General features: G+C 41.2%; 1 protein-coding gene across 1 annotated transcript; it reads left to right on the top strand.

Moving 5' to 3' along the window:
• Positions 1–680: 680 nt before the first annotated feature.
• On the top strand, positions 681–15802 carry UBXN4 (UBX domain protein 4). The gene is made up of 13 exons (XM_008942755.1): positions 681–1021; positions 5463–5582; positions 6430–6458; positions 7894–8012; positions 8601–8751; positions 9184–9286; positions 10437–10491; positions 10644–10808; positions 11571–11695; positions 12664–12766; positions 13092–13223; positions 14211–14419; positions 15157–15802. The coding sequence occupies exons 1-13, from the start codon at positions 681–683 to the stop codon at positions 15293–15295; spliced, it is 1791 nt and encodes a 596-aa protein (XP_008941003.1). The 3' UTR covers positions 15296–15802.
• Positions 15803–16781: the final 979 nt, after the last annotated feature.

Here is a 16781-nt window from a genome sequence, read left to right as displayed (position 1 = left end):
GTAATGTGTGCAGGCTTTAAGGCAGTGTTTTAAAACCTGTGAATCATGATGGTAGGTGGGTGCTATAAAGTCAAAGCCTTTTACCATTAGATTTCTTTTTTTTTCATAAACATACTTGGGTGTGTTCACCTACAGCACTTATCTGATAAGGTTTCTGCCTTCATAGGCAGTAGTGAGATGATCGTAGCATGATGTATAAAAATAAATGGAAAACCAGGTGGTAAACAACAAAAAAACTTCCCAGCACATGTTTTTTGCAGCACTTGACATTTTCATCTGGGAAGTGTAATGTGCTATGACTTGTGTAAAAGCTCTTTCCCCCAACTCAGGGTTAAAAGTTCTCTACTAAATTTCTTGGATGTTTCAAATGCTCTGTATTGGGTTCATGTGACAATCTACAGGGGCAGCTTCTATGAGAAGATGCCAGAAGCTTCCAATAGAGCCATTGTCAACCAGCTTCAAGATGGACCCACCAATGGCCAAGGCTGAGTCTACCAGCAATGGTGGTAGAGCCTCTGGGATATATTTGAGAAAGTGGGAAACTAGGTAAGGAGGAGCAGAGCAGAGGAGTGGGATGTGAGAGAAACAGCTCTGCAGACAGCAAGGTCAGTGAGGAAGGAGGGGGGGGAGGTGCTCCAGGTGCCAGAGCAGAGATTCTCCTGCAGCCGCTGGTAAAGACCATGGTGAAGCAGGCTGTCCCTCTGCAGCTCATGGAGGTTAACAGTGGAGTGGATATCTACCTGGAGGACCCCATGCTGGAGGAGAGGGAAGCACCTGGAGAAGGTTGTGACTCCGTGGGAAGCCTGCACTGGAGCAGGCCTCTGGCAGGACCTGTGAACTTGTGGACAGAGAGGAGCCCATGCTGGAGCAGGCTTGCTGGCAGCATTGGTGACCCTGTGGAAGGGGCCCATGCTGGACCAGTTTGTGAAGAACTGCAGCACATGGGAAGGACCCACGCTGGAGAAGTTCTTGGAAGACTGTCTCCTGTGAGAGGGACTCCACACTGGAGCAGGGGAAGAGTGTGAGGAGTCTACCCCTACCCTGAGGAGGAAGGAAGAGCAGAGTTGTGTGATGAGCTGACCACAACCTCCATTCCCTCTCCCTGTGTGGCACTGGTGGGGAAGGAGGCAGAGAAAATTGGGAGTGAAGTTGAGCCTGGGAAGAAGAGAGGGGTGGGGGGGAAGTTGTTTTAAGATTTGGGTTTATTTCTTTATGATCCTACTCTTGACTTTTTTGATTTGCAGTAAAGTAAGTTAATTTCACCAAGTGGAGTCTATTTTGTCTGAGACAGTAATTGCTGAGTGATCTGTCCCTATCCTTACCTCCACCCACGAGCCTTTCATCATATTTCCTGTCTTCTGTCCAGCTGAGGAGGGGAGTGATAAAGCAGCTTTGGTGGGCACCAAAATAAAAATAACTATCTTTTTAATAGTAATTGAGTACCTATGAGCATTTTGAACTTGATACATATGCATCAGGAGTTGAGAAATGCCTATTGCAACTTATTTCCAATATATTTTAATAAACAAATTGTAGACAAAACTAGCCTTCTCTTTCAGACATTAATGTTGACTAGGTGGGTGTAGGAATACGTAGGTATAGAGTGGAGGTGAATGTACGACTGCAGGAGTGTAAGGTAGTTCTGATGCACTGTGGTATGCTGTGAGGCTTTGTTTTGTTTGTACTTACGAGTCCTGACAAAGGGAGAGTGTTCTTCAGGCAGTCCTATCTCCAAAATGGAAGAGCTGGAGAGTTCTGCCAAGTTCTGGTCTACCCTGGGAGCAGTGGGGTCAGGGCAGCTGACCTGTGATGGAGCTGGTCATGAAGCACTCGTGTTAAGCCTGCTGGGGAGGGGATTGGGGAAGCCCAGGAACATACTTTCCCTGTGTGGCAGCAGGTGTGTTTGAAGGATGCTGAGTGCTGGAATAGAAGCCCTGTTTTGTGCTAGCAGTGATGGGGTTGGTGGCTTGGGTGGATCCCAGTTTAAAACTGCACTGCTGGTGGTGATGGTCGCTGTGAGTCTTTGCACTATATGTTTGGCCTTGGGCATCGGAGACAAGCATTTGAAAGCAGCTTCCCAAGCAGGAAAATCTGCTTTCAGAAGTGTTCTGCTTCTGTTGTGTTTTTGTCCAATAATGTATGTGGGGGCATAACGTCGATTAAAAAAAAAAATCGGTGAGAGAAGCACAATATAAATTAACTGTAATTTTACTGTGGCCACTGTGGAGGGACAGCTATCATACAGCCTTGACAGAAACTCCTGAATGCCTGTGGGTCTGTCTCTGGTTCCTGCTGCCATCTGTCTGTCCCTCTCTGTGTCTTCACTGCGCTTCTCTGAAAAAGTGCTGGAGAACGAAGAACCAGATTGTTCCTTCTCACCCTAGAATATCTTCCAGTCAAGCAAGGAATAATGTGGCTGTTTATCTTAACAGTGAGGTGGTGGTTGTGACTGCAATTGCATGTTGTTCCACCAGTTTTTTCTTTAATGGTTTGTCTGTGGCTATAATCCTACCACTCGTTAGCTCGGATTTTAAAGCCTTCAAGGCAAATTCTGGTGATGCAGTTGTGTACATGTATGAAAGATCCTGTTGAGTTCATGGGAAGTTGCAATAAAAGGGTTGCTCCATACTCTCCAGGAGCGTGAGGTGAAGTGTCCTGCCTTACAGAGCTGATGTTAAATATCAAGGTGAGATGTTAGGTTGGAGGCTTCTGTACACACAAAGCAAGGGAGTTGTGTTTGAGCACATCAAATAATTGCTAGTAGGTTCTGCAACTGCAGAGGGGAAAAAGTATTCCTGATACTTAAGTAGGTCTGGTGAATGGCTCTGGTATCTTGTTGGTAGCTGCTCTGTACGTGTTTTTCTAGCCTGTAAATTCCTCTCATTGCATAAAGCTAATTGTTCATTTGATATGAAACCTCCTCAGATATCTCCATTGTTCTGATTGAGGTGTTTAACATTATTCCTTCCGGAAGTTAGACACATTCTGATCATTACAATACCAGACCACTCCTAAAAAGTGCTTTTCAGAAGTGAGAAGAAAGCAAAGACTTCAAGCCAAAATAATTTCCTTTTTTTTTTTTGTAGCCAAGCTGTATCAAAGCACTTTTCATGTTAATTATGTGAAATAACGTAAAGGAGGAGGAGATGAACAGCTGGTATCCTGGCTTTCTGTCACTTCCAGAATGGGCAATCCTTACTCTTACTGAGTAGTTATGGAATGTTCTTCTGAAAGGAAAACACTTTTTCCCTGGTGTCTGTGTGCTGAGAAATAGGGGAGTTAGTCTTTTGACAACCTGTGATGGTTTTGTATAATTTCCTTATACTGGAAATAAATCATTGCAGAGAGTCTCTTCCAATTACCTGAATCATTTGAGAAATGGTGGATACTTTTTCAGTAAGTAGATATCTAAATTTACCTGACCAAACGTAAGACGTGAGCTAGTGTGACTGCAAGTTGTGTGCAGCTCTTTCTGCTATGTGAAATGAAGCAATGCTTTTGGCTGAGGAACATAAGAGGTGTGAGAGGCTGGGGAGCTAGAACTCTGAGGCGGTTGTGACAGCTCAGTGATTAGCAGAATTATGAATTGCGTTCAGCTTGACCTTGACTTTGCTGATGCTTTTCCTGTGACCTGGCAGTTTTAATTTCGGGATAGAACTATTACTACAAAGCTATAATAAATGAACCTGCAGCCCCAGATGAGAAAGGGTTATCAAAACAAAAAGATTTATGAGACTAAGCAACTGTTCTGTGGGTATTCACAGTATCAGACTGTGCTTTGTGGCACAGAGCTTTCTAGAACGTGAGTTACCGGCGTTTTCCTTCGAGCGTCCCCTCTCCTGGAGACTGTGCTGTGAACAGGCTCTGACCCGTTCGTGTCGTTCATCATTCTTTTTCTATGGCAGTTGTTTGTGTGGAAAAGTTAGTGTTAGGCAAGTGTTTAGATATTTTTAGTAGTCTAATCGGATGAGCACATGTGCGTTTGAAAAAGTGTGTGGTGAAGCAGTTGACTGTCCCTGAGCACTTTGGAAACGGGGGCGGAGGCCGCGCCACTCCTGGCAGAACAGCTGCAGCCACTGACCACAGTTGGGAGCACTGCACTTAGAGGACAGATTCCTGCATAAAGTGTCTTGGATATTTACTTGCTGATGTACAATGTTAGTAATAGAGATGAGTACTTGCTTACTTGCTCTGGTACTTCAGGGAAGAATCAATACGTAGGGTTGGAAAAGTGTTTTCCAGAACTGCTGTATTTTTGATGCACATCTCTGATTTGAAGCATTGTGGCCACGCAGTCACAGCCTGAAGGTCGCAGTGCTGCACCAGAGGACTGCACCTATGGATTCTGATCTTTAACAAGTGATAAATACTGCATAAAGTGGCAGCTGGAAGGAAACAAACAGTTCGTTGTTGCCATTGAATAATGGGCTTCTATGCTTCTATACATGTGACTCAAATTCTTCATCAAGAGAACAGTCGATTCCAAGCTGCTCAGAAGTAATACAGATTGTAGAGAAGCAAATGGTTGCAGGCCAGTTTACTTGTTGCAAGATGGTTAATATTCATTGGAATGTATTTATTAACCCAAATCCTCACTAAATCAGTGCTTTAGGAAAAGTATGATTAATGTTGTTCCCTCAAATTAAAATAACATTTCTGAATCTGTGGCCTCAAGGCGCCTTTTCAGTTTCTCTTCCTTAAGTAGCTCCTCTTCTGCTGTTATTCCTATGTGTTCCTCACTCCTTTCCCTCTCCTCCTACTGTGAATGTCAGAAACTGGAACAAAAAACTAAGTGACAGTCCTAAAAATGAATGCTTTTTGATTTGTGCCTTTTTTTTTAACATCATCTAACTGAAACCTCGCCTGCTGAATTATGTATTTACAAGGACTGGAAAATGCAGTTATTCCTATTAGCAGCTGGTGTATCACTATGTAATTAATTTGTTTAATGCAGGATAAGAAGTGGATGTTTTTAGCATGTTAGCAGGTGAGGCTTAACGTCAGGAAGCAGCAGTGGTTCCCTCTGATGGTGCTGCAGGATCCACTTGCATATTATGAGCGTATAAGCACAATACTGAAGCATAAGCATATTTGTTGTCATGTGAAAATGAGGCCTTTTGGTGGTTGTGCAATTAGAGGATGCACTCAAACCAATTTTCAGACTTGCCATCACCTCCAGTTCCTTTATCCCTGTTCCATCTGTGCAGCCCAGTCCTTTTTGCTCCCTTGGACCAGCTCACCACAGAACGGAACTGGCTGTGAAAGCTGCATGCCTCCTGCCCTGGAAGGAATTTTGTTGTATTAGGTGTTTGGTATGTTAGCAAGGGAAATTGTTTGCAGATTATTAAAAAAATAGATAAACTTGAAAATAATTACAAGAGTGTCTTTCAAAAGTGATTTCAAGCAACTGCAGCAAAGTTGAAATCAGAAACAGTAAGTTGTGGTGCGTTGAGTTTCACAAGTGTGCTGTATCTTGCAGGTGAGGATGAACAATCTACTGAGATGGCTGCAAGGTGGGAGGATGAGAAGGTGACTGAGGCTGCTTCAGATGGTTTTGTCGCTATTAAAATTGACACCAAAAGGTTTGATTCTATTCTAATTCTGTCACTTCCACAGTCTTTCTTTGATGATGGTGAGAGTAGGAAACTTTGAAGTCCGTGTCCTGATTTGGAAGTAATCTAAATACAAGGTTCCAGAGCATAAGTGAATTCAGTACTCCTGAAGCCACTAGAGCCTGAGAAAATTCTGAATTTACTGTTGTGTTCTGCAGAGTATTCATTGCGAATTTCAGACTGCATTTCAATATTAGTAAAAGAATGCTTGAGATTTGTGTCTCTTCCTTTGAATTGAAAAAAAAAAAAAACTTTGTGAGTACCCTTGAGGCAGTTCATGATTTACCAAGTTACATAACTAATTAAAAAACTGTAATGAATTCAGAAAGATAAAAATCTGTAAAGCCCCAGAGAAAATGTGTTTGCCTCTATTGTTACACATAGAAAAGAGAAGCATGGAAGTTCCTGGGTAAATTGCTCAATTATTTTTGTTATGTACAAGTGTTGCAGTCCATGTGTGGAAAGTGCATCGACATTTCCAAAAATTGTATTATTTTGAAATGCTCTATAGGCATGTCATTATAATTACTGTGTTACTTGCACTCAATAGACTAGATGTCTTTTTCCTGAATTGCTTCTTAGCACCATTGCCCTAAATCTTATCTAGTCAACTGTGATAGCTGAGGATTGTCACCATGTCAACACTTATGCAAAACGCTAATGAGAAGAGGCAATGCAAATTTGCTTTTAGTGTTCTCTCAAGTATTTAAATAGTTTTGTGTGTGATAGTAGGACAGTTATTTTTATGATGAAAGAATTAATATAAAGGTTTTGCAAAACAAGTGGTCCTCCTAAACAAATCTTTTCTTTTAAACAGTGAAGCATGCCTGCAGTTTTCTCAAATTTGTATCCTTTGAGATCAATTTAGATGCTACATTATGATTACAGATAATACTGCTACTACTACTAATAATAAAATGGGATATATACAAATACATACAGAACTGGTATCGAACCCAATTCCCCCCCGATGGCAACACGTCACCATCCCCCCTGGCTGTGGAGCAGCCCCCAGGGAAGGTCCCAGGCTGGACTCGGCTGCAGACGGCGACTGGGTCCAGGAGCTGGATTCTGGAGCTTGGGTCAGGAGCACCAGGCTCAGGACCAGAGGCAGGGTGCATGGAGTCTTCCTCAGATCCCGGCCGTTGAAGGAGCAGCCAAGGAAGGAAGAGAGGGCCTGACCCTCACGATCCCTCAGCTTTATACTGAATATGGGGGACATGGGATGGAATACCCCACTGGTCAATTTAGGGTCACTTGTCTTGTCCACTCCCCTCTGCAGGTGCAGCTTTACTTTCTGCCATCCCTATGTGGTACACAGGGTATAGCAGTGGCCTTGGTCTGCACACCAATCCCTGGTGGTAACTCTACACATGGAGCGTTATCCCTGCTAGAAGCAGACACTGTCTGTGCAGATAAGCTGTTAACTTCAGAAAGTGCTGTTAATTAGAGGAGCTTTAGCTGAAAAGTAAAACGATTGAACAGAATTAGTTCTGTTCTACCCCAAACCAGAACAAGTTAATACTGTTCTTAAGAAAAATAATACAAGCAGCGTTATTAAAAAGACTTCTTATGACACACAAATACGCAATAAATTGTGCAGTTAAAAGATACCATCTTTGTATTCAACTTATAGTCAGTTCTTAGAGATGATGAGTGAGTTGGTTTTTTTTGATGTTAATGCTATGTAATTTGCCAGATAGAAAATTAACCAAAACTTTATGTAAACAAAACAACCCATTTGTATTACTAATCAGCATTAGAAAAGAAACAAGCAATGCTGGAGTTCCAAGTTGCAGCAGAGGAAGAAGTGGCAGTGGGCTGGGTTCTGCCAGGTGCACGGGTATGAGGCTAGGCAGACATCTGCCTGCCTTAAGTAGGTTGCTACATATAGCTCAGGAATTCTGTGTAATGTTGAGGAAGGGAATTTGGTACCTTAATTTGGATTTTCTTAATGCTATGAAGAATTCATCATTGTCTACAGAGGATGTCTCTCACTAAAACAGTCTTTCAAGTCAAAGTGTAATTGGTTGTCAGATACATGTGTTCCTGAGAAAAATACTTTGGTTTAAACCATCTCAAAGAACTAATCAGTTGCATGTAATGTTTCCCAGCATTTTTATTATCATCTTTTTTTCTTCCTACATTGGCACTGACTGCTGGCAACCAGATGTGGATAGAATATTGGGCTAGAAGGTTCTGGGGGAAGGACTTCTGCTTTTCCTTTTACAGTTACTTTATAACCTTTTGTCATTTGTTACCCTTAACTGTTGCTGTGCAGATCCCGTAGTCTGTGTTCCCTCGAGTTTTTTTATAGGAGACAATGGAATCCCTTTGGAAGTAATTGCTGGTAGTGTTTCTGTTGAAGAGCTTGTTACCAGAATCCATAAGGTTAAACAGGTAATGCTTCCTGACAGACTGGATTTTTCAGATGGAATTAGGTGTGCTCATCTGCTCAAGACAAGAGATGTCCCTGGCCCTCAGCATGTGCCTTGGGGAGTTATGAATTATTTGTTCTATGTCCTTCCAACAACATAATCTGCAAATGTAAATTCAGTACACAAATTGAACAGGTTGGAAAGCACTGTGCAGAAGTGCTGCAGTATTTTTTCTTTCCCGTATTGGTTTAGATGATCTAAACCAATTTAGATGATCACCTACAGTATTGAGGAAATAAACTCTAAAGGGGATGACCTACTAATTATTCTTTCAGTAGAGTTCATATATGGTTTTGTAATATGGATTTATAAAATTATACTGTGGAACATAATATGAATGTAGGTAGTTTTATTGCTTTGATTTCAAGTGCAAGGCTAAAATCAGGAAAAAAGGTGAAACATGATTGTATCACACTTAACAATATGTGATAATTTTAGGTTTATATTTTAAATAGGACTCATTCTTCAAAATTAGCTTAGTCTTGACATTTGAACATGTGGAAAATATTTGGAGTTTCATAGTCTTGTGGCTTTTTACTCAATTTCTTAGATGCACACAGTAAAAGGGCAGCCTCTGGAAAATGGAAGTCAGTCATCTGCTCCATGTCCTTCCTCTCAGTCTGATGGTGCTCCAGAAAATACTCAATCCAGAGCAGTAGAGTTTTGTGACTCTCCTGTTCTTTCTGAGACAAGACCTGCTGGTAATGTATTTTTACACAAATGCTAACTTGCTTCTTAATTCTTAAGTTGTCAAATGATTGTACATAAAAGGCAATCTATTGAATGGAGTTGTTGAAGAAAAACTTGTGGAACCCAGAATGCAAAAAGTCTAGAAGGAAGAATAACGTCTTACTCTGCTCCATTTTAAAGAGTGAGAAATCTGTGGTTTATCATAAAATCAAAATTTTGCACACTTTGAAATGGGATTCAATTTTAGAAGTTTCTCTGGGTTAGTAACCTGAAACCAAATTGTTTGTGGGGGTGGAGGGTGGGTGAGGAGAAAATAAATAGCAGAACCTTGTATCTCGTTAAGGTAGCCTAGTTGCTGTGAATTATGCTTAACAAAGAGCATGGTATTTTTTTCTACCTCTTATTTTTCTCTTATGCATTACTTTCTTGTATATCACTTGAAGATGGAACGAATTCAGGGCCAGCAAGCCAGGAAGCAACTAATTCTTTAGCTGGACAAGTGAGTGATGCTCAGCCTGCAAATGATCTTACACTCAAAGTAGAAAGGTAAGTCTTCTTTTGAGACTTCCTCATGTATTGTATTTATTTGTTTCTCAGGAGGCAGTGTTGTTGTGTATTTTGTTTTGGTTTGGGGAGTTTTGTTGAAACGGGCTTAATTACAGGATTTTAGTGCTCATTCTTTTATCCTCTGGCAAACGTTTATGTGGCCTTGTTGTTTAGATGTCTGTGACAATACTAGGGTTGATACAAAACCAGCTTTTAAGTTAATATAATTTTTCATGTACTCAGAAAGAAAAGGATAATCTGCAAAACTATAAATATACACCTTTGAAACTTTAATACAGACAATATGTTTGCTGCAAATTTTTGAATGACTTAAAACATTGAACGGAAAGCACTTGAAACTGGGGTGATAAAGTGGTAACCTGGGTGTTGTCCAGAGGTGCCATCTGCTTTTTCTTACCTGATGGCTGTAGTCTTGGCATGCGGAAAAAGCCAGAGGCCTCTTCTTCTGAGCTGGTGTGTTTGTTCTGATCAGTGAACAGTACTGAGGCCTGGTGAGTTCTGTTTTAAAGTATGGTAACCAGAAGCACCTGGGTCAGTATATGTATCATTCATTAAATTGATTGGATTTAAGCACAAGGTTTACTGTATAAAATTTTTTTTTTAGCATCTGTAAGACTAATCCTATTTATAATATCCTACCTAAAACATGTAATACATGCTTAGTAAATAAAATATATTTTATTGTTAAATGTAAAATAGTTCTAGAATTATTTCTAACTTTTCTTTAAAAGATGTTGGAAAATAAGTACAATTTTTTACTAACTACTGATAAGAAAATGTAGTCAATATTTTACTATAAATACCAAAGTTCTTTTGTAAAATGTGGGTAAATCTTAAATTATGCCGTATTTGCATATATTTTCAGCATTTCTTTCAGGGGAAAACAGGCAGAGCTTTGTGGTTATAACCATTTTCTGTTTTAAAAAGCAAACCAGCTACCTTAAAACAATTTATTTTTTCTGATTATCTGATTTCTCATATTGTTTGGTCATGCCTGCTCTTTCCCCAGAGTTAAACTACATCTGTGTTATGTTCTTCTGCAAGTGTTTGCAAATGTTTCATTAAAATTTAAAAATGTTAATAACAGATACTGCAATTTTAAGACTTTCCACTTCATTCTTAAATTTAGAATAACAAAAAAGCTTGAAGAAAGACGAGAAGAGAAAAGGAAAGAAGAAGAACAGGTATCGCAAAAATATAAAACTGCTTGCAAATTTTGTTATACCCTTATTTGATTAAATGCTTAATTCCTTTTTAAACAAATATACTTCAGTCTTGTCTTACTCTTGTCCAAGGCCATTTCGTGGTCCAGTTTTAATGTCTCTTATTTATTCAGAAAGAAATTAAGAAAGAAATTGAACGGAGAAAAACTGGTAAGGAAATGCTGGAGTACAAAAGGCGACAGGAAGAAGAGTTGACAAAACGTATGTTGGAGGAAAGGAGCAGAGAAAAGGCAGAAGAGAAGGCGACTAGAGAGCGTATCAGGCAACAGATTGCAATGGTAAACTTTTTGTTTTGGCAGATAGCTTGCTGCTTATCTCTCTTATAAGGGCCACTCTTGTACTAAAAAGATACATTTTCTCCTTCAATAGAACCTAGAAGGATTGTCCAATTTTGTTTGGAATCCTGTGGCCTTGCAGCCATTTTTTGTTTGGGGTTTTTTTGTAGCATTTCCTGGGGATAAAATGAAGCTCCTGCTTTCATACTCATGATGATCTTTTCTGTCTGAATGAATGTACCAATTTCTCTGTCCTATTGCTTGAATCCAATGGAGAATGATCATTTAAACAAAATTGCAATTTAAGCATAGTTCTGGAACAGAAGTGCAGGGAATGTTTAATTGTGACACACACATTTATGCGCACATACATGGATATAAACAGTTTGTAACAACTGAAATGCCTCCTCATTATTAGGTTTTGGCCTAGGACACTTAGAGCTGTAGTAGTGTAGCTCGTCTAATTGTAAGATTTTCCCGTTATCTTCGCTGGAGTGTTAAACTTGCATGTGAAGATCATCTATTAACAACTATTTGCATCAAGTCACACATTGAGAAGTGTCATCTCAGCTAATGACTTGAGATTGTGCAGCTTGGCAGGGAATAATTCTTCCCAGCAGTACTGTCTTCTCTCCATATGGCTTGCTTATATCTGTGGAGTCGGGTGCTGAGTACAGAGAGCTTATAATCGTAGCTCTCTGTTTTAATGATTATTAAGCTACAATTTATGGTAAAAAATAAGGCTGCTGTTTGGTCCTTTCACAGGATCGTGCTGAGAGAGCAGCTCGCTTTGCAAAATCAAAGGAAGAAGAAGCTGCCAAAGCTGCAGCTCTTCAGGCTAAACAGGCTGAAATAGAGGCCAGAAAAGAAGCATCTCTAAAGGAGCGAAGGTGAGTTGCTGCACAGAAAGAAGTGTGTATTTTTGGGGAGGGTGTAAAGAAATTGAAACTGTTAAGAGGTTTGATATGTATCCCAAAGTATTAATTGATGCCACATTGAACTGTTTAGTGACCTAAAAAGCTGTCTTTCTTTTGTCCTATTTATTCTTAGCTATTTATGTGAATATTGTGTTCTCTGATAACTTTCATCCTTTTGACATTCCTGAGGAACACATAACAACCTTTCCTTTTGTGTTAGTTAAGAGCTTTTTCTCTCTGATCTTTGATTTAAGTACTATATATAAGGGAGCTGAGGGGGGTAACAAGATAAGGTGAGAGTGTGATAGATGATGACTAGATAAAGTTGGGGGGCTTGGTGCTGACCCAGCTGTTCAGTTGTGTGCATGGCTGGCTTTGCTGGGCCCATCAGCTGTCTGTCAGGGCTCTCTCCTGCTTTGTCCTGTGCTACTGTTTTAAGATGTTCTCACCTGTAGACTTTATGGGGAGTTAGGGAGCCACTGTGAGTCTAGTACTACCCTTGAACAGGGTCAGGCGCAGGGGTAACAGCCTGTGTTGGTGTCAAAACCCAGACAGTAATGCTGGGCTATAGCTGGGTGAATGTAGAATTATTTGCCAAGCCAATTTAAATAGCTATGCCCTCATCGTACAACTTCCTGAAAAGAGAACAGAAGCAATACAGATTACACAGAAGAAACACAGGTTTTATTTTCTTACTCATTCTTTGCATGATTAATGTAAATCTCGTTTGAACGGCGATGGACTTTGGTATTTTATCAAGCAGAGGAGATGCATTGTGAGATAAAAGCAGGTGCTTATCAGCTGTAGATCCAGACTTGCAACCCACATGCACTGCCATAAGTAGAATGACTGTCCCTGTCTTCCCCATTGAAATACCACCAAGCTAAGGCCCCAGGAGCATCTGTCTGTAACTGTCACTGACCCGGGTACCTGTCCTGCAGTGCAATAGCCAGGATTCAGTTCCGCCTCCCAGATGGATCCTCCTTTACTAACCAGTTCCCATCTGAAGCACGACTGGAAGAGGCAAGGCAGTATGCTGCACAGGTAAGCTGGTGTTTTGTTTGCCTAGCTACAGGCTGGTTACAGGTTGGTGTTGTGGTGGAACTGTCATCAACTGCTTTCCTTCTTATTTATTTGAGGGAGCTTTTGGTAGCAGCTTTCTCCAGTGCCACCAGCTGCCTCTACATTACTGCAGCATACCATTAGTAAGAGTGGGATATGAAAATTGCTTCATTTCTCCATGCAAAGATGATTGACAGCTTGATATAGAACCCCTGGGTAAACACGGCAGGGTACACTCAACTGGCAAAGCTGCAGTTATTTGAAAGTGAAGTGTTAGAAATGCAATATTCTCTTTGTATTTTCACAGACGGTTGGTAATGCTTACGGCAATTTTTCACTGGCGACAATGTTTCCCAGAAGGGAGTTTACCAAAGAAGATTATGGAAAGAAGTTACTGGAACTCGAGTTAGCGCCCAGTGCATCAGTCGTGTTGCTGCCAGTAGGTGTTGGGTTTTCGTTTCTTTGCTTTTCATTTTCTTGCAAACAGCAGTTACTGTAGCTGTCTATTTGTTAGTTGGCTGTAATGGTTTGAAAGCAAACCAGTGAGCCACTCCAAGTCAGAAATACAATTTAATAGGAAAAAAAATAAAAGAAATGCAGAAGTACAAAGAAAAAGCCACAGACAGAGTCAGAATACAACCTGACACTCTGTTAGTTAGGGTGGTGGTAGCAGTCCAGATGAAGGGGTCTTGTTGAAGCAGTGATCCCATAGAAAGGTCTGGTAGCTCTTGTCCTCTGGAAATCCAGTGGGTAAGGGCCCCCTGTGCTGTACTGAACCCCAGTTTATATCCAGGTGGGAGCACTTGGCTCCTCCCCCTGGGTGGAGCATCTCACAATGGGTTGATGTTGTTCTGTGAGTCATGCAGTGGGTCCTGGATGGTCCATTAAACAGAAATAGCTCCTGGGGGGAGCTCTGTATGAGTCATGGGGCAAGGCATTGATGGGCCCATTAACAGGGAGGACTCCTCCTGCTGGGTGGGAAGGTGTTAACATCTCCCCGGACCTCTTCCCTCATCTGTTACAGCCTGGGGTGTGAGGTCTGTCCTGGGCAGCTGCTACCCATGATTTTCTTAACAGCCCATGAGCACTGACATAGAGAGTATAGAATACACAGTTTTTGGTTCTACCCACATAATGATAAACTGGTCCCAGCCCCTGTAACCATGGCATTAGCCATGATAGTATTTGGCTTGAATTTTTGGTCTTCTCTGTCTGTAAGAGATTGCAGAATTACTTGAATTTTTGTCAGGACTGATCTGGAGGACTTTTTCTGAAGCAGCTAAGTGGTGGAATAGATACTTGCCTAATGTGTAGCCAAAAGAGTTCTCATATGTCTGCTGAGCTGCTTCTAAATGATGAATTAAATACTGTGTCTACAAGTGTGCAGTTGTGATGTCTGACCAGCTCTCCTTGTGTCCATGCCCAGGCAGGGAGACCTGGTACTTCTGTGGTTCAGGCTTCGGGCAGTGACCTGTGGAAGTTCTTGGGCACCATACTTTATCCCCTCTTAGCGGTTTGGAGATTTATTAGCAACTTCCTGTTCACGAGTCCACCCCCCTCACAGGCTGCTGTGAGGTCAGCCCATCAGCAAGACCATGCAACTCCTCCAGCATCTAGCAGCACGGAGACAAGCAGGTAAGCCAGACTGTTGAAGCAGCTACTTCTCAAGATTGCTTGCTGGAATTGTTTTTGTCTTGTCATGGGGAACTGTATCTGCTTCTTCACTGCTGCCCTCACCCCGTAGTCTTTGGCCACCTCTATTCAGTCTGCCTGAACAGGTTAACCTGGTGAATTCTGAACTGCACAGCAGCTCTGACTAGGAGTTCTTGGTTTTTACATGTGTGATTAAGTAAGCTTATCCTTATCTTTTTCTTCAATATCCAATTCCAGAGTAGAAAAAATATTGTCTTGTAGTCATCTACAAGTAGGGAATTCAGCTGTAACTGCAGCTGTGGGCTTCACTTCAGCTGGTACTCTTTGAAAGATACAATTTTGAAACTTAGATGTAGAACCATACCATAACAATTTGTCAAGAAACTCAATCAACTCAAGTCTGACTTTGTGAGTTAAAGCTTTGTGTTGCCGAGAGAATGAGATCTGCCTTGCCCCAGGAGAGCAGTTAGGCCCTTGGATGTGGGGCAGCCACGTATCACCTCAGTGACAGCAGCTTTCCAGAGGAAACGAGATCCGGGCAGTTTGTCTGACTGCTAAATGCTAAATTTTCATCTGGGTGTTGCTTCCCAAGGAAAGAAAGGGTTCACAGAAAACTATTATTGGGGAAAACAGGGTGCATGATTTGCATTTGTTGCATTCGCTTCTGTTGTGTAATCACTACCAGGGAGTGCCCAACCTCACTGTCATTTGTACCCTAGGCAAGCAGTCAGGAAACGAGTAGTGGAAAAGCGGGGGGAAGACTTCAAAAAAGAAGGCAAAATATATAGACTGAGGACCCAAGATGATGGAGAAGATGAGAACAATACCTGGAATGGAAACTCTACACAACAAATGTAGTTTTGAGTAACTGCACTAATCAGTCTGGCTTTTTCTTTTATTTTTTTTTTTATTCTTATTTGATCGAAGTCAACTAAAGCTTCTGGACAAGTGGGGCTTATTCTACACTGACTGAATTCCTTAACTGTTATTCCTGCAGTGGCGTATGGAATAAAGTCACCTAAGTCAGAAAAATGGAGTGGGTAGCTCAGGCCTAGAAGCAAAGAGTTAAAAAGACTGAAAGTCTCCTTCAGCTTTCATAATCATTACCCTATTGCCATCTGAAGGCACTTTTTAATCTATAAATAAATCTATAAATATTCTGCTACATAAATTTAAGGGCCAGATATTAATATAAAGGTCATCATAGTCAATGACTGATTAAAATGAGGGTTTCAGAAGCACTATAAGTAGCAAATCAGGTAACTAATTTATGTTTAACTTTTTTTTTTCTTGCTTCCTGCAACTGCAAGCAAAATCTTGTAGTTTTTAATTCCCCAAGCATTCAATAAACTATTTTCCAGAAAACACAACTGTCTTCTCTTGTGAAGTTCCTCAGAACTATCTGTGTCACAAGGAGGCAGGAAGTTAAGATCATACACTGAAATCTAAAATATAGCAGGCAAACTTTTTGATCCAGTTTAAATGACCTTTCTTGGGAGTTGTTCATCCTAAAATCAGGTAAAACACATCTGAAATAGTGTTTGGGGTCCAGGAAGAAAAAAGATGAGTCCTTATCACATAAAATGGAAATGTTTTTATTGGTGGGGAGCCTGGAAGCTTTTGTTTTGGAGAAAGAGTCATCACCTTCCTACATGGTGTGAGGGAGGGCAGGTTGGTGTCCTTCCAAGTACTGTGCATCTCTCTGTTAGAGACCTTGGTGTTACAGGTGTTCTCTGCTGCTTCAGATTCCTTTTTAAAGGCAATTCAAGTATTACACTGTGTTCAAATTTATGGTGTACTAGGGCCACTTCCGTTCTTTTTTAAATAATTTATTATACATAATTCCAAACACACTGTATATGAAACAATGGAGGGAGGGGGAACCCCATGCAGTACCTGCAATAGAACAGTATGTTCCCCTAGATCAGGTTTCACCAGTCGAGGCGCAAACTTGTCATAAAAAACACTAAGCAGCAGAAGAGCTTCTGGGGGCTGCTCTGGATCCCCTGAAGCGAGCTGCATCATCCAAGATCATGAAGCAAGAACAGATGAAAGTTCAAGTACAGAGTCCTTATGCAGGCAGCAACAAGCAATTCTGGTTTTGTGTTTAAGAAATCAAATCAATAATGCCTGGGCAGAAGAGAGAGCTAACGTCAAAACCAGTTTCCCTTCGTGTTTCAAGCTGGTGAGGCAAGACACGAAAGCTGCAGCAGTACAGCACTAGGTTTCTTGTGCTATAGGCTTTTCTTTATTAAAAAGCCAAACGTACTTCAGCAAGTGGAAACGTCACGGTTTGCTGAGTTGGGTGGGTGAGGGTTTCCGGGATGCCCTGCCCAGCTGGGCA

This window comes from Merops nubicus, unplaced genomic scaffold (assembly GCF_000691845.1).
Source record: "Merops nubicus isolate BGI_N331 unplaced genomic scaffold, ASM69184v1 scaffold32196, whole genome shotgun sequence".
Lineage (NCBI taxonomy): Eukaryota > Metazoa > Chordata > Aves > Coraciiformes > Meropidae > Merops > Merops nubicus.
This window is presented reverse-complemented; position numbering and strand designations above follow the sequence as displayed.